General features: G+C 42.9%; 2 protein-coding genes across 7 annotated transcripts; both read left to right on the top strand.

Annotated features, from left to right (window-relative positions):
- On the top strand, positions 1-15,583 carry LOC115752247 (3-ketoacyl-CoA synthase 12-like). Of its 6 annotated transcripts, none has more exons than XM_030690346.1 (2): positions 1-24; positions 14,146-15,583. In XM_030690346.1, exon 2 carries the CDS (start codon positions 14,147-14,149, stop codon positions 15,530-15,532), a length of 1,386 nt encoding a protein of 461 aa, XP_030546206.1. In that variant the 5' UTR covers positions 1-24; position 14,146; the 3' UTR covers positions 15,533-15,583. The 6 variants fall into 6 exon arrangements, with proteins under 6 accessions (XP_030546206.1, XP_048136451.1, XP_048136452.1 ...); XM_048280494.1 differs by having other exon boundaries at positions 3-40; XM_048280495.1 differs by having other exon boundaries at positions 4-14.
- LOC115752246 (exocyst complex component EXO70H1) lies at positions 3,565-5,630 on the top strand. Its single transcript, XM_030690341.2, has one exon. The coding sequence runs from the start codon at positions 3,708-3,710 to the stop codon at positions 5,568-5,570; it is 1,863 nt and encodes a 620-aa protein (XP_030546201.1). The 5' UTR covers positions 3,565-3,707; the 3' UTR covers positions 5,571-5,630.
- Positions 15,584-18,300: the final 2,717 nt, after the last annotated feature.

The raw sequence follows: 18,300 nt of genomic DNA, 5'->3' as shown, positions 1-18,300 counted from the left end.
CTCTCTCTCTCTCTCTCTCTCTCTCTCTCTCTCTCTCTCTACATTGGAAGAAATACTTGTTGAGATGCACGTGAGAATTGTGTTAGAGAAGTCTTACATCGGAGAATTAGTGTGGTGCAGAGTAGTTAATATATCATAGTCGGCTCATAACTTATTGTCTTACACTTTTAAGTGAAAGTCCAAAAACGGAACGGGCTCGGATTTGGGCTTCCTCTTGGCGATCTCCCTAGATGAAGGTATTGGGCTTTTGTTGTATGTATTCGGATTACCAACAAATCTAAACCCAACAGTCATACGGGAAGCTTTCCCTCACACATATAAATCGACTACCAGCTCTTTCTACAATCGGTATTAGAGTCACACCAGAGGAGCAAAAGACTAAAGAGCTCGAGTTTTACCCGGTAATCAGCTTTCACCTACCTAGACTGAAAAATGGAAACGGTATAATGATTTGGGGTAATGAACATGTATATAAGCATTAGCCTCCTTGAAAGGAAAGGGCGTAGGGGCCAAAAACCAGCATGCCACCGACTCCTACGAGCTAGTTTTCATTGGTATCCCTCCCAATGTTTGTATTATTCGATGGATGACCAGGTCATTTCGGAAGTCTCCAACAGCTTGAAAGCCAAAATGAGGTTTCATTCCAAGAACTATATACTCATTACAGACTCATTAATTAATTAGCTGAAAGAATTAGCTCACCAAGTCCTATGGCGCACTTTCGGTTTGTTTTTTATGGAGGAGCATCGGCGAACATGAAGACAACCTTTTTTTAGGGTTTAAATTAATATTCTCGAGACAGAGGCATAGGTTATGTCCGAAACAATGCTGACCGTGTGCTTATGCTTTTTGGAAATGGTCAAAATGTCCTAATAAAACCAATTAGAGTCCACTGACGTATTTATGTAACAGCTTAGCCTTTTCCGAATAGGGTAATCGTGCTCTAAATCTATTTATGGTTAAACATTGAGAATTTCCGGAATAGTTCTATTGATAGGGTCGTCATGGTAGATATGGCATATTTGTAAGCTTTACCTACAAGGCTACAACGAATGTCACATGCACGGAACATGCTTACCTCGAATGGTTGATCAACAGAATATTATTTGAGAAATGACTACGTCCTATAAAAGGCCACCAAAAAAAAAAAAATAGAAATTATTATGAAGTCCACTCTTTTAAGACTTTGTGACCCATAATATGATGTTATTCTCAAAGTCACCAGAAACTAGTATGTTGGTAAAATTCATATAATTTCCTGTAATTTATGATCGATATGAGCACATACACTCGGTGACATTCACCTACGCAAATTGGCTAGAATTATGCTTTTAAGGAAAGTTAGAAATCTGTCCCAAAAAAAAAAAAAAAAAAGGAAAGTTAGAAGCGCATCCCAAAAACCCGACTCTGTGTTTTTAAAACTTGTGGACCCGAACTTTAGCAATCAATGTGCCTTCCCGATTTTGAATTTGGACGTAGCATCAACGGACTCGAAACCCTAAAAAAGGGCCAATCCTAGTATTACGTGAACGTAAGAACAAGAGGATAGTAAAAGCATGGTCCGATCCCAAAGGCCCGCGTCGGAACTGAGTTGGAACGAGTCACAAAAACTTCCCAGCGACATTGATTCCTGAAACGGTCCTTACGCATGGAAACCATAATCTACCCATATTTATTACTATTATTATTAGACCTGACAACAAAGTTGGTAATACTGTATATCCCAAAGGAAGGGTGCGAGAATCATTCGACTGCCGGACATTAAAAAAAAAAATTATTATTATGTTCTTGCCCTCGACCCTTTGCTTAGCTGCTAAACGAGCCAAACATGCACAGCCTTGACCTAGAGATTGAATAAGCAAATTGCAGAGGCAGTCGGCATCTGACGCACCACGGTATGTCTTACTTGGTCAAAAGTGATTTTGCAATTGATTGTGATGGCACGTGGAACTCACCACAGGCCCTTGTGGTAGGTTTTAGCCAGAGGCGACGGGGGTAAAGAGAGGAAAACGGAGTAAAATGCTAAAAATTGGAATGAGCAACAGCTCTAATTTACCAATTCTTTTCATTATATTTGGAAGACTCGAGGTTGAGATACAAAGAATTGTTGGATGTACCCGCCATTTTCATTGATGACGACGACGATGAAGTGTTAGAGATAATTAGGGATTCTCTAGGATTATTTCTTATACGAGAGTTTTTTTTATATATGATTTTGTTGATTTTTCGTGTCTCTCAATATCGTGTATACATTTTGATTGATATGTTATTTTACATAATTGTCTAACAATACCTATACATAGATTCATATGTTGGATTTGACGAGATCCACCAAAATATGTGGCCTATTAGATTTATTATTTAATTAAATATATTACTAGCATATATTTATTATATATTTGTTACATCCAATTGGGCTTTTAAAACTCTTATTTTTAAATTGTGATAGACGGTTAAGATTAAGTAGCTCTAGAGTTGGTCCCATCACTCCCCCTATATAATATCTATTTTTGTGGAGAACGGCTAACGCTTGCCTTGCACTTCCATATTCTTACGCTTCTGCTCCATCCACAAATCATAGAGAGAAAAATACACATCCACCACTATTATTGTAGAGGAGAGTGGTGACGATCCATACACATAAAAGACATATTCTCTCTCATCGGATCAACAATGACTTCCTTTTATTCGGGTATATTATATTTATCAATTTTGTTTTATATTCGTGTGATTGAAAGATCCTATCGATTTAACATGTGATATCAAAGGCGATGGTTGGTGTCCCATGCGATTACTAAGCGGGTCCAAAGGTAGACTTCATGGTTATGAAGTTGGCTTATTCAACTTGAGATAAGTTGATGTAGAAGGATACATGAATCAAGAGAGAGTGAACCAAACCTATCATTGAGCTCACACGTGAGGAGAAGATTGTTATGATGCACGTGTGATTGAGTTGTGTTAAAGAAATTTCACATCGAAAAATCGAAGTGTTGTAGAATAGTTAATATACCCATATTGACTCATAACTCATTAGCTTAAGTTTTTGAGTGAAGTGGGTTTGACTGGATATGTTAACGAGTTCGGATTTGGACTTCCTCTTGGTGATCTCTCGGGCAAAGGTATCGAACTTCTGCTCCGCCTCCCATCATCATATACTCATGTTCAGAACACATCGAAGTACATAAAAAAATTTCATCTCTACAAGCAGCTAATTATTTGTTTCCAACCGACCAAAAAAAAAAAAAAAAACCACATTTGTTTCGCGACAAAAAATTGCAACTTCCTCGGCTACTTCGCACGTGCGTACAAAATTCATCCACTGTCGTCCATTTTCAAGAAGCACTTCGTAATTTTCACAGACCGCGAGTTTAACACCGCGTTCCTCGTTATCCGCCGAGTCATGCAGTCCTACGCGTTCAGACAGACGGACATAGTCAACCTTTTTCGGAGGAGCGAGCATGCAAAACTCAAACTCTCACGTGACTACGTCATCTCCTTCCTTCTATAAATCCCCCCCCATCATCGCTCTTCTTCCTTCCTACAGTCCCACACCCACAAGCCCTTGTCTCTCTCTCTCTCTCTCTCTCTCTCCAGATTCAGATTTGAGAGAAGCTGGACTTCACTGACCTGCCAAAATAAATAATTGTTGCGCAGAAACGGAAATCGGACGCAATCACTTTCCGGCGACAGGGACGAGAACAGAAGCCATGAGGAGTCCCTTCTTCAAGCCCTCGCCTTCACCTTCCCGCTCTCCTCTCAGATTCACCCCAGCTTCGTCCCCCATGCGGCACACCTTGTCCGAGTCCCTCGTCCAGGAGAACATCGACCGCGCCGAGCCCCTCATCGCCAAGTGGGACCCTTCCCACCACACCTCCTCCTCTCTCTATCGCGACAGCCGCTGGGAGGCCAAGCAGTTCCTCAAGTCCGTCGGGGACTTGCAGGCCGCCATGATCTTCTTCGTCAGGGAGGACTCCGCCTCCGACAAGCTCGTCCGAGCCCAGTTCCTCATGCAAACCGCCATGAAGCGCCTCGAGAAGGAGTTCTACCTCATCCTCTCCACCAACCGTCAGTACCTGGACCCCGAGTCGGTCTCGCTCTCCACCCGGTCCTCCAGTGTCTCCGAGGGCTACGAAGATGAATCGGAAGACGACCTGAAGTCCGCCGGCGATGGCTTGGAGACGTTGGGTACGCCGGAGAGGACATCGTCGCCGTCGTCGTCGTCGGCTACTGTGATGGCGGACTTGAAGGCCATCGCCGATTGCATGATCTCTTCGGGCTATGGCCAAGAGTGCGTCAAGGTGTACAAGATCGTTCGCAAGTCGGTGGTGGACGAGGCTCTGTACCGACTCGGGCTAGACCGGACGCTGACTCCCTCGCAGATAAAGAAGATGGACTGGAAGGTCTTGGAGGCGAAGATCAAGTGCTGGTTGCGAGCGGTCAAATTCGCGGTGACCACGGTGTTCTACGGGGAGCGAATCCTGTGCGACCACGTGTTCGTTTCCTCGCTCCACATCAGAGAGTCCTGCTTCAGCGAGATCACGCGCGAAAACGCGATCGCCCTGTTTGGTTTCGCGGAGAGCGTGGGCAAGTGCAAAAAATCACCCGAGAAGATGTTCCGCGCCCTCGACTTGTACGAGGGCATCGCCAACATCTGGCCCGTGATTAAGTCCACCTTCTCGTCCGACTCGTCCTCCGCCGTCCGATCCCAGGCCGTGAACGCCCTCATCAAGCTCGGCGACGCCGCGCGCCTGATGCTCGCCGACTTCGAGGCGGCCATCCAGAAGGACTCATCCAAGGCCGCCGTCCCCGGCGGCGGGGTCCACCCCCTCACCCGCTACGTCATGAACTACCTCACCTTCCTCGCCGACTACAGCGAGGTCCTCACCGACATAGTCGCTGACTGGCCGGTCGAGGCTGCCGTCCCCGATCTCCGCCCCGACGCGTCACCGATGTCGGCGCGGCTCGCGTGGCTTGTGCTCGTGCTGCTGTGCAAGCTCGACGCGAAGGCCCAGCGGTACAAGGACGTGGCTCTGTCCTACCTGTTCCTGGCCAACAACCTCGACTACGTCGTCGTAAAGGTCCGGCAGTCGAGGCTCAGGTACTTGCTCGGGGAAGACTGGGTGACGAAGCAAGAGGCGAAGGTCAGGCAGTATGCCGCGAACTACGAGAAGATGGGGTGGAGCAAGGTGCTGGAGTCGCTGCCGGAGGCTCAACCGCCGGCGGCGGAGATGTCGATGAACCACGCGAAGGAATCGTTCCGGAGTTTCAACGCGGCATTCGAGGAAGCGTACAAGAGGCAGATCGGGTGGGTCGTGGCGGACCCGAAACTGAGGGACGAGATGAAGGTATCGCTCGCGAAGAAGCTGGTGCCCAGATATCGCGAGTTCTACGAGACGCACGGGGCGCCCCTGAGGAGGGACACGTTCAGGGAGGGGATTGTCAGATTTGCCCCTGAGGATCTGGGGAATTACCTCTCGGACCTATTTCACGGGTCCGAGGGTTCCAGCTTTTCATCCTCGCACTCGTCCTCGTCCTCCACGGGCTCGTCGAACAAGGGGCAGAGTCATTGATCAATCGCTCTAACATGTACACAAACATTTGACATGTATAGAGATGGCATAGTTTGTGAAGTTGACATATTGTTATTCTACACTTTTTTTTTTTGGTCAAACATTTTCTATACTTCAATAAGCTGATTTTATTCCAATCTCCGAGAGTATTATCAATCCAATAAAGCGTCAAAACAGCGGGAAACCTGAATTCAATTTGAGACTATATACATATATGAACTTGTTAAATTCAAATATCAAGAAAGATCAGCAAATCATTCGCAAAATATAAGCGAGTCAAATGAGCCTTCCCGCCTAAAGGATCAGCAAATGTATAATCATTTTGTCCTGATTTCGTTGAACTGTTCTAGATACTAGGCCTATTATTCGAAGTCCCGCCCGCCTTATCTAATTCATGTGGGAAATTAGTTGAAGGATCCGATCCGTTAGAGATCTCGAACTCGAAGATCTCTTTCCAATCAGTACGCGAAAATTCAACTGAAAGGTGTATCAGTTCCACGAGCTCGTTGATAGATTATGTGGCATTCGTAAAGAGTGTCATCGTGGCGATTGATTTGATACGCGCAGAGTATGATCCAGGCACAGTATGTAAGGGCATATCATACGGTCCTTTCAGGTTTCAGGAATTATGAGGCTCAGGAAACTAGAGAATCTATGATGTCTGGGCCAACGAGCTTCTAGTTTTTCTCACTTATGTGGGCCTTGTGCATTTTGAGTGATGGATGGGCTGTCAAAGAAAACCAGGTCCAACATGTTCGCATAACATTTGTTAACCTTAACACTTACCAATATTCTTCCTTGTCGTTCTAAACTATTCTCCATTTTTATCATCATAATTTCAAGATTCTCAACTACATCACTTCCATTGTGTCTACATACAATCAAGCTTTTGCATCGACCCTCTGTTGGGATAGCGACACCGGTTATATGACATGCCATATGATTTATAAACAAAGTTACGCCTGTCGCTCTATCTCTCTCTTATTTGATGAAGAATGTTTGAAATTAATGCAAGTATCTCTAATATTTGTGAAGGAAATTTCAAATTGAACATTGTAATAGTTATTTTCTCTATTAAAAAGATAAAAAGTTGTTTTTCAGGCTACGATATCTTAGTCCGGACATTCAGAACAAGATGACACGAGAGTTAGCAAGTATCAAAAGCTTGTCGGTACAAAAAAAGAAAAATGGAAAAAAGAAACATTCACCATTTAACTTTCTAGTAATTTTAACTTACCGACACATTTAGCAAATTACCAGCACTTTTCGATAGTTTGTAGAGTATTAACTTGTCTTGCTTTATGTCGACTTTTATTTACTTTTCTTATTAACAACTTCAAAGTACCGGTTGTTATATGAATTTACCAATTTTTATTCAAGTGATTTACCAACAAGTTTTCGATCAAATTACCATCTAACTTTTGGGTTAGCAACTTTCATGTATGTCACTGCAAATTTATATTATATTTTTTGTTTATCAACTTTTTTATTGCTTACCAACTTTAACTTTTCACTTCTTACAAGAGATATTAAATTTGAAGCATTAAAAAGTAATGCAAATAAATGTTGGTAAATTAGTACAAAATTTGATAATTCACAATTATTTATTTGATACTTATCCTCATTTATTGCTTTTTTTTTGTCGGAAATTTACCCACCCACGCATGGCCGAGTTGGTAGAGAACGTGCTATTCCTCGTCAGGTCACTAGTTCGAAACTCCCAACTCGACTTCGTGACTTAAGTGGGGGGTCATGGCTGGTGGGCCGCTGTGCTAGCTCCCCCCGAGGTGCTGACGCAGGTGCAAGCCGTTGCATAAACCTTCGGATCCTTGATTACAAAAAAAAAAAACATTTATTGAAATTTAATAGAGCGAAAAAGGTATTTTTTGGACACGGAACCATACGATTCAGTTGATCCAGTTACATCATTTAAAGTTGAGGGGAAAAGTACCAAAAAAGTCATAAACATCTTGCATTGGTACCAATTCAGCCCTAAACCTTTTAATTAGACTAATTTAGTCCTAAACCTTTTTATATTAGTACCAATTCAATCCATCCAACCAATTTAGTCAGAAAATGCTAACGTGGACTCTAGTTGTGCCATATAGGATGACCGGCGCAGACGTGTAATTTTTTAATATAATTTTTAATTTATTATTATTTTTCTTTTTGTCGTTACTTTTTTTCCTTTCCCTTTTTCTCTTTCCCCTGTTTCACTGTGGGTGGCCACGGGCCAAAGGCCTTGGCCGGCGAGGGTCGGCCTCGCCGAGCTAAGGGGGAGCGCCGGCGAGGCCCCCATCGCTAGATCTGGGGAGGCGAACGGCGAACGCTTGCCCAGGCGAGGTCACCAGATCTCGAGTACGATAGGGTACTTAGCAAGACTGAGATGAGGATTGTATGACGAAAGTTGAGAAACAGAGAAAAAAAAAGGCAGACAGGGTTGTGTAGACGCAATCTCATATGGCAAAGTTGGAGGCATTGAGTGGGCAAATTTCACATATCCATTGTTGTTCGATTCTATCGCTTCGGGTGACGCAAGTGGGACTCGGAATCACGGCCGAAGTTTTCACAAAAAATGCATGGCTAAATGCCCTGAGCCTCAGCCTCCATAACTGTTGCTGCTGTGGTTCTTGTCTCCCTTGGAGGATTCAACACTCTTCGTTGTTGCCGCTGTTCCCATTGTGTTCCTCCTCCTCCCTCGACACGAGGCCGACCTCACCCTCGCCCAAGCTAGCGTCGGCATCACCAGATTTGGCAAGGGGGGACCTCGCTGGTACACTCCTCTCTCCCCCCCCCCCCTCCCCCCCGGGGCTCTGGCCAAGGCGACCTCACCTCACCCAGGTGAGGTTCATCCTCGCTCGGTGACTGCTGGCCACCAATAGTAAAATAGTGGGCAAAAAAAAAAAAGGAAGAAATAAAAGAAAATTTTAAAATTTATAAAAAAAATTTACGCATCAACACCTTTCATCTTAGGTGGAACTGCTGGTTTTCACGTCAGCGGTTTCCAACTAAAATTAACCAGATGGACTGAATTGGTATCAATACGAAAAGATTTAGGACTAAATTGGTCCCATTAAAAATTTGAGGACTGAATTTGTATAAATACAATAGGTTTAGCACTTTTTTTATACTTTTCCCTAAGATTGAGTTCTAAGAATGTTAATGCTGTTGGTGACTGTTCATTGATCTATTGGAGGAAAGTGGAATGACAATAGAAGGATGAAGAAGAGGAAAAAGCTTAGCAAAAAAGAGAATGAGACAGCTGAATTAATTTGGGAATATTACCACAAAGTCTCAAACCTGTTATAATTGTGCCAATTCAGTATTGCACCTTTTTTTTTTGCTAATTGAGTCCTAAATCTTTTGCATTTGTACCAATTCAATCCATTTAGCAACAAAAAAAAAAAGCCATTTGGCTGGTCGACGCCGATATACATAATTTTTAGTTGTACTAAATATTTTTCGAATTGTTTAATTAAATTTTTATTTTAATGCTTTTCTCCTAACTTTTTTTTTTTTTGGTGAAAGTAGGCGGAGGCCGCCGATCTCCACCGGTCCGTGAGTGAAGGTCGAAGCCCTTGCTCGCAGCTGGGCAATGACCTTGATCCTCACCGTGGCTGGCGAGGCCGACAAGGGCTTGCGGCCCTTGCTTCGATCTAGACAAGGAGTGAGGGCCGCGAACCCTCGCACAATGGTCGGTGAGGCTCGCAAGCCCTCGCCTAGTGGCCTACAGAGGTCGTTGGCCCTCAGCAAGTGGCCGCTCGCCTCCATCCGGCCCTAACAAAAAAAAGAAACAAAAACTCAAGAAAAAAATTATTTTAAACAAATAACTAAAATTTAGAAAATTATTAAAGTATTACTCAAAAATTTTACATGTCAACGCCGGCCGGCCAAATAGATTGAATTTACAAAAGTGTAAAAGGTTTAGGACTCAACTGATAAAAAATGTTTAAGGCTAAATTGACACAATTGCAATAGGTTTATAACTTTATTTTTTTGGAAATCTTCCCTATTAATTCATCATTTAACAACCGTGTCATAAGAGAATTGAACTAAGATGACCAAAATAATTTCATTCATTTTAATTAACCGTTTTGGCGGTTGAGTACTGTCTTAGAGCGCATATTAAAGTTTCTTATGATATGTCCAGCGCGATGCTTGGTGTCAATTAATCAACTTAACTGTAATTTTGCAAATGCATTGATTCTGCTTCAATAGTCGGTGTTCATAATCCAATGCGTTAAAGTTGCTCCTACTAGAGAAGGACTGATTACGTTTTGAGTGTTATTGGGTCTGTATAGGTAAAATAGAGAAGTCATCTCCTCTAAACTTAGTCCAACCAGAACTTTACAAAGATCGAATGAATTGGAACTTAAACTAACGTACAAAAACTCTAGTCGATCTGACAAAAGGCATCAAATGATTTTTCTCGCGTGACCGTATTATCCTGTTTGTATGAGAAATCGGTTCAGAAAAATATGTGAGAGAAATTTTCTTCCTTGAACTTAAGTTTATTATATAACCTCAAAAGTCATTTGATTTTGTATACTTGTTTCTTATCCTATCTTGAAGTAGGCTTGATGTAATTTCTGGAATTCCGGAGATCTGTTTTGATGTGGAAAGCCTAACAGCTACTTACAAAGCTCGATCTGGCCCATCAAGCAACTTTTCCAGCAACTTACAAAGAGAGATCGTTTACGAACGAACCAAGTAAGTTCATCTGACAAATTTTGCGGCTCTTATTACGCCTCGAAAGCACGCCAGCTCATTGATTATTGTCTTCTTTGGAAGCCAAGCGTGCAGATTCAAAGCTATAGCTAGATTGTAGCTTGTCGAGAAAAAAAGAGACTCAAACTTCAGTGAAGCAACAGAAGGCTAAGAAAATAGATGTCGATAGAAAATTATTACAAAGACTTGTTTTTTGGATAATATGGTGGATCGAGCCAATCACACGGTGTATGAATTAATTAATAGAAGTCCGATACCTTCGTTAGGGAAGATCATCAAGAGGGAGGGAGCCCAAATCCGAGTCCGTTAACATATCCAGACAAACTCACCTTTACTCAAAAGCTTAAGCTAATGAACACGACTTCGATTCTTCACTCGGGGAGATTACCAAGAGGGAGACCAAGTCCGAGCTCGTCAACATATCCATTCAAACCCACATTTACTCAAAAGTTTAAGTTAATGAGTTATGAGCCAACATAGATATATTAACTGCTTTACATCACTTCGATTCTCCGATATGAGATTTCTCTAATACAACTCACTTACACGTACGTCCTAACATGAACTTGTATCGTTCTTGTAGGTCTCAAGTATCGCTATCTTTTATTGCGCCATTAATCTGGTTAGAAGCCTAATTCTAAACAGCATATAGCTCCGCTTACTTTTCGGCAAAGCATTCTCTGATCAAAGGCGATCTCTCGACTTTGCATGGCCATCGCTTCGTTGCGCGATTGGCAAGCACTTTACTACTGGTGTTAGCTGGCACAAACTCTTTTATGTGTCATGAATGGCGCTTGCGCATCCTTTCTCTTGATACGGAGACGATGATACGTCTACGAATAAGGGATGAATTGAAGTTCGTTTTGCCGGCCGACGGAGGAGACATAATGACATTTAAAGCCGGGCAGAGTTGACTCCATGATCGTGAACTTTCGAGTTAGTTGACAGGAGAAACTTTCACGCCATGTCCACCCAGATCCGTCTCATTAGTGCCCTCCCACCTAAGTTACCTAACTCGATATTTTCTGGGCCGATCCTCTCTCATTCAATGCGCTCACTCTTTTAATGGAGACACAACTGGAAATGAGAAGTGTAGAACCCACCTGCAGAAGAAGCTTGGATTTCACGATTCTTATCAAGAACAGCTTATGATTCGATAGGATGTCATTTGAGACATATTTCTGTGTAGATTCGTAGAACTTGCAGTGATCACAGCGAAGACGGAGTGATGTGCTTATACCTAGGGTTTGACCAAGTGGATCAATCCTCCAAATAGAATAGGAAGGGAAAATAGCTGCCTATTCCATGCATTCATGATCAATAAGACACACTCATGAAGAAGCGTGATAAATCTCGGCATACTTTTCTTCTCATGAAGTATATCTAGTCGAATGCCTGGTTGATACAGTGAAGGTGTTTCGGAGGGGGAAAACCCGACACTTATTTGGTGTCTAATTTGTTGACTAGTGCCCTTCAGACATTTATTTAGTATTTGTTTATTTTGTGAAAAATGAGCGATTTGAAAAATATTTTGCTAAAATCGATTATCTATATAGCATACAAAAATGAACAAACGAAAAATATATTCATGGTCCCCGAAAATTTCGAGACATAAATTGCTATTGATAACGAAAATGTATGCCATTGACTAATTATTTCGACTGATATTAAGCAATTTTTATAGGAAAATATTTTTCAAATCACTTATTCTCGGCGAAACGAACGGAGCTAGCATGACTTTACTAGCTGATTGCACTAGTGCAGGGAATTATTACATACTACATATGTGTGGACACAACCAACAGCATTTCATTAACGAGCAAATAGCAGAACCGTGGGATTGACTATGTTTCCACGAGTTTATGTCTTTGCGTTATTGGTATGAAGTGATTGGCTCGGCTCGTTCAGTTCCATCTGGACAAATTCGATGAACTGGACCGTACTTTCATTCTGTGGCCAGGAGCAGCCTACCCTTTTCCTGTGGAGGGAAGAGCTTCAGTAATTCGTGCATATACTCCCGGTGAAATTAGAATTACCCGTCTGGTCATCTGTATTTTCCATGATTAATTGGTTAAGCTTCTACTTTAGTCTTATTTAATAGCTTGTCACATCGTTTTTCACTTTTTATTTTGTCGCAGGATCGACCATGTTTCATTGGGTTGAACTGAGATGAATTCTTCACTTGATGAGCAAAGGTAGGAATGCTAAGTTTGATTTCCTGAATTTATACATTAAGTGATGTCATAAATAGCGAACTGATATTTAAATAAGTGCATCGCATCCAACGTCCTATGAAATGCTATTATATATAGTTTATTATTGTATTTGTTGAATCTGTTGTCCCATATCGCTTGACAACGGATCTCATATGTTCTTTATATTCATGTAATCTTCTTTCACCTATTAACTTAAATTTTTAGGTGGGACTGACAACAACTAATACGGACCGGTATAAAGATACGAACAAACGGGTTATAATGAGACGGAAGGGAGAGAGACACAAAGGCAGTTGGGCATAGAGACAGAGAAGTTTTAATGACTCAATTTTAATCTACATTTATATCCGTTGACCAGACAAGTCAAGCCGGTGGCTTTCACCGTCATAATCTGAATCATTCTCCAATTTGATAGCGAGTTATGTCAACGTAAACCCCATTGATCCAGGAAAAATACAATGGAAAGAACCGAAACCCCAAACTGATCATCGAACAGGCAACGCACCATCCTAGTTCAGGCGAATCACACTTACATAATCAAATCAATATCATCAGTTCCGTTTAAAAGGACACTTCATTAAGTAAGTTGGTTTCTCAAACAAACCTTAGCATCAGCTAGCATCGTTCGAGAGAGTTTTCATTGTCGTAGCAGCTCCTCGATCACTTCAGCACATTGACATGAGCATTTGATTGTGGATGCTATGATTATCAAACTAAGTTCCCACTTGCATTGACCTAATGAATCAAGTGGCTGGAAGACTTTGTAGAATCTCGCAGGTCTCTCTAATACTCAATTTGATCCTAGTGATTCCCAGTCCCACATTCACCTGTGGCATTTGCAGCAGACAAACCAGGTTGCTGGTTCTTCTGTTTAACAAAGTACCAGTTGTTACTTAGCCTTCCCCTCAGATGTCAAAAGACACTGTAATTTACTTAGGTTACAATCAGTCAGCATCGCGATCAAAGGAAAAGTTCACGTATGTCCGCATAGAGAAACCTAATTTCCAGAGCGTTTGGTACTCTGGGTAACATGCAAATCACAGTAGCAGCGGCTTTTGCCCAACTTTATGTTATCTGAAGTAATGTGTACATAGAGCTAACTTTGCAATCGCCAACACCTACCTTCATCTTCCAATAAATGAGGATACCAGTTCTGCATAAGCTGCCAACTGTGAACCGTATTTACTTGCGATTTATGTCGTAGATGGTCCTGAACTGGGTCAAAGAGAAAAAGGTATGATAAGGAAATCATACGTGAACTCCAACTATGCTTTTTTTCAAGAAGAGGTTGTTAGGGTTTCGCTCTCTCTCTCTCTCTATATATATATATGGGCAAGCTTTCTCGCTTATCAGGCCCAAGCATTAGTCTGCACTCTGCATCGAGATTGCTCTTGAAGCACCCGAGAAAGCCGTGACCTTTGACGATGTTAACGTAAACTACATTGGCTCGTTGATCACAGGAGCTTTGATTTATCGTCATTCTGACAAAAGTAACACAATGTTTTCCACTCTCGTCTTCCTCATTAAGTGCTTCCTTTAAATTCTCACCCGACAAATTTGTACGTCTTCTCTCTCCTTCGGCCTTCGGCCTTCTGCATCTCTCTCTCTCTGCGTGTGCGCGTGTGAGTGAAGATGGAGCTTTTCTTGATGCTCTACCTTGTCCCCATTTTCTTCTCCTTGTGCATCTTATGGAGAAAGATCGATGAGAGGAGGGACAGAGAGTGCTACATTCTAGACTACCAATGCTACAAGCCAACCGACGACCGGATGCTAAACACCGAGTTCAGCGGCGACATCATCAAGAGGACCAAGAACCTTGGCCTCCTCGAGTACCAATTCCTCTTGAAAGCCATTGTGAGCTCCGGCATCGGAGAACAGACCTATGGCCCAAGGATCATGTTCTCGGGCCGCGAAGAGAACCCGACGCTGGACGACGGCATCTCCGAGATGGAAGAGTTCTTCTGCGATAGCATCGGCAAGCTCTTGGAGAGGTCAGGCCTATCTCCCTCCCAAATAGATGTGCTTGTGGTCAATGTGTCAATGCTCTCTGCAGTCCCTTCTTTACCTGCTAGGATTGTGAATCGCTACAAAATGAGGGACGACATTAAAGTGTTTAATCTCACTGGAATGGGGTGTAGCGCCAGCGTAATATCGGTGGATGTCGTTAGCAACGTTTTTAAGTCCCACAAGAATAGGTATGCCCTCGTCGTGACCTCGGAATCCTTGAGCCCAAACTGGTACTCAGGCAGCGACCGGTCGATGATCCTTGCCAATTGCTTGTTCCGGTCCGGCGGGTGCGCGATCCTGTTATCGAACAACAGGGCCTTGGCAGATCGGGCCATGTTCAAGCTCAAGTGCTTGGTGAGGACCCACCACGGGGCGAGGGACGAGTCGTACGACTGTTGCATCCAGATGGAGGACGCGCAAGGCCACACAGGGTTTTACCTCGGGAAGACCCTCCCGAAGGCAGCGACCCGGGCATTCATCGACAATCTCAAGCAGATCTCCTTCAAGATACTGCCGATCCGAGAGCTAGTCCGCTTCGCGGCGGTCGTTACGTACCGAAAAATGACGAACTGGAACTCGACCAAAGGATCGGGGCAGAGGCCGGTGCTGAACTTCAAGACCGGGGTGGAACACTTTTGCATACACACGGGTGGGAAGGCCGTGATCAACGGCATCGGGGCAAACCTCGGGCTGAGCGAGTACGATCTCGAGCCGGCGAGGATGACGCTCCACAGGTTCGGGAACACGTCGGCGAGTAGCTTGTGGTATGTCCTTGCGTACATGGAGGCAAAGAAGAGGCTGAAAAAGGGTGATAAGGTGTTCATGATAAGCTTCGGCGCCGGATTCAAGTGCAACAGTTGCCTATGGGAAGTGGCGAGAGATTTGGGAGATGGTAACGTGTGGAGCGACTGCATCGACAGTTACCCACCGGAGTCCATCGTCAATCCTTTCCTGGAGAAGTATGGTTGGATCAAGGACGAGGATCCAAGCACCTTCAAGATTCCTGAGTGATGTCGAAAGTCCTATGGTCGTCCTGAAACTTCCTATATGTTATGTTCTGTTCTTCTTGGATTTTTTTTTCTCTTTTTCCTCGTGGACTATCAAATTGGAATGAGTTGTTCGTCAGACCGACACCATTAATAATCATTTTGGTTGCAGGAGAATTTGAGGAAAACAAATGTAATGGTCATTCAGTGAATAAGTTTCCATACAGGCCAGATCAGGACATGTTGTATGTATCGAGTGGCCCATACTAGAAACAAGTATAAGTTTTATTTTATTTTATTTTTTTTGGGCACGTGTGTGCAATAATGTAGGTTCTTTTTGTGTTTCAAGAAATGAAGTCCCTCCATGTGAAGTCTACATGATTAATTCCTAAGGACCTTTTGTTACTGCCGATTTAGAACCGATCAGCCGGCGGGCTTGAGCGGAGCCGGACTGCGTACGGCCTACTGGCCCTAAAAGCCTGTGTCGTCCAATTTTATGATAGCACTCCAATCTTCTTCACGAAATTGTCGGGTTTGAATGTTAGGATTTGGCGCACAATCTAAACGAAGTAAAGCGTAAAACCCAAGAATGATAAATCGAGACACAAAATTGAGGTTGCTTAATTAAGGCGGCTCAGGGGCACTGCCTCCTAGACTCCATGCTTTCTTGTCGATGAAGAGTATGAACCATATCCTAAAATTAACGTTGGTTGAGATTCGGTTTTGGAAGCGGGGCCTCGGATCTACCGAAGCCTCTTAAGAGTAATGGGCTTCCTACGGCAGTTGAAGCCTTTCTTTTATAGGAAAAAGGGGGCCCACCACGAGTCTAGTGCATGAGTTGATGGGCCCATTCTTTTCGGTCATCGTCAATTGGGAAAAAGGCTGGGATGAACGCGCATTCGGCTGGCCGGACTGAGCACCCACTTCTTAATTGCGTCCCCTTGCGTAGATCCACAGAATTGCCTCTTTAGTTCAACACGCAGTAGTAAAAGGAAAACAAATCAGTCTCATTGCAATTCAACAACCTCAATCTGTTAACGTAGGGTGGGGGCGCATGCTACTAGAGATGGGGACCGGAATTTAATCGGAGGACGATTCCGAGCCCGCTGAAAAAGAAAAGAAAAATAAAGAAAACTCGGCTTCGCTTCACGATCGTGATGAGGACTCATGGCCGTAACCGGACACGACTATACAAGGATACCCAACTAGTTTATTATACCACGACTACACCGCATGCTTTAGACACTACGTGACCGAACCGGTTAACTTACGTTGCTCGAGAAAATTGTCCAGAAAGTCATAAACTTATTGTACGATATCCAATTCAGTCCTTAACCTTTAGAGGATTTGCCAATTTAATCATATACCTTTTAACGATTTGTCAATGTAGTCCTTTCGGCAAATTACTCAAATAATAATTTTAGGACTAAATTGGCAAAACTTTCAAAATGAATAAATGAACACAATTGAAAGGTTAGTTGAAACTAAGAATGGGAGAAATTCAATGAAGATTACATCAGCGTATTTACAGGCTTTATGAGATCGCTATCTAAGGAAATCAAATAAACAAAAACACCACATCAATCAAGGATATGCAATATCAAAGCGGATATATGCATAATATCGAGTGATATGTAGAATTAGATAAGATATCATAAACATCTCTATAATATATCTAAACATCTTTCAAGAATCGTCAAAAGGTTCATGACTAAATTGGCATAATCGAATGTTTTACGATCGAATTGAATGTCGTACAATATGTTCATGACTTTTTGGACAATTATCCCCGGAAATCGCTAATAAGTAAAGCACAACAAACATGCAAATTCAGATGGTTCTTCATTATCGTATCCAAGCGGGAGGAACAAAACGGAAGCGCTACACGCATTTGCGACTTGATCGGTTGTGGCCGAGACGAAGTCGTCCCTCAAGTGGATGGGCACTTGAGCAGATAAATCTCGAAAGATCGTTAACTCAAAAGTAAATATAGTTAGTGCGAATTGCCAGAACGAAACGTATGGCCTAAAACCAGGTATCATGGTCAACTTCGCTAATCACTTTCGTCACGAGAACTAAATCCTAACGATCCCCCTAACAATAATGAAGATGATCTACGCAACACGACTCCGTTTGGTCAACAGAGTAAGGTTTTAGTCCGTGATCGTGACCCCTGGTCAGTCCGTGGAGGGAACTGAATTAGCGGAGTTGTTTAAGGTGGACGATGACCTATGATCTCCACTGGTTCCGGGGTTTTCTAATCACTCTCACTTAACCTTGAAATTAAGTAGCTTTATTCATTAGGTAAGGAATTTCGACTCCGATGAGAATTCAGGCAAGGTCGAAAGCGCGAGAGAAATGACTCTCGGAATCGCATCGCAAATTAGTTTAGGAAAATCACGCTCTAAAACCCCGATGATGGGTCATAAACGCGACTCTGATACCACCGAACAATGAAGAGCAAAGATTGCTTGGATATTGATTAACGGATTATGATTAGCTTGTATCTAAGAAAGAGAACAGACGTTCCCTCGCTTTCATTCCAGCTGATTTCTATTGACCGTCGTGAGAACGTCAATGGAGTTTTAGGTCACTTGGGAAGATAAAACAACATTATTCCAGCCAAGAATCACATTTCAATCTTGGTGATCTAGCCAGGTCATTAGAAGTTCTCTGTGAAAATGGCTGGTGAAGTCAACGGAAGAGAGTTGAATGTTGCATGTTAATTCCGATTGCGTCGCTTATACCGCTTAGAGAAATGAACAAAAGGAAAAAAATTCATCTTTCTCGATA

This window comes from Rhodamnia argentea, chromosome 6 (assembly GCF_020921035.1).
Source record: "Rhodamnia argentea isolate NSW1041297 chromosome 6, ASM2092103v1, whole genome shotgun sequence".
NCBI classification, from domain to species: Eukaryota; Viridiplantae; Streptophyta; class Magnoliopsida; order Myrtales; family Myrtaceae; genus Rhodamnia; species Rhodamnia argentea.
Note: the sequence above shows the minus strand (reverse complement) of the source record. Positions and strands in the feature narration are given on the sequence as shown.

Bases quoted from the DNA above. Each gene is read 5' to 3' on its own strand.
- LOC115752246 (XM_030690341.2), top strand. From the start codon at position 3,708: ATGAGGAGTCCCTTCTTCAAGCCCTCGCCTTCACCTTCCCGCTCTCCT.
- LOC115752247 (XM_030690346.1), top strand. From the start codon at position 14,147: ATGGAGCTTTTCTTGATGCTCTACCTTGTCCCCATTTTCTTCTCCTTG.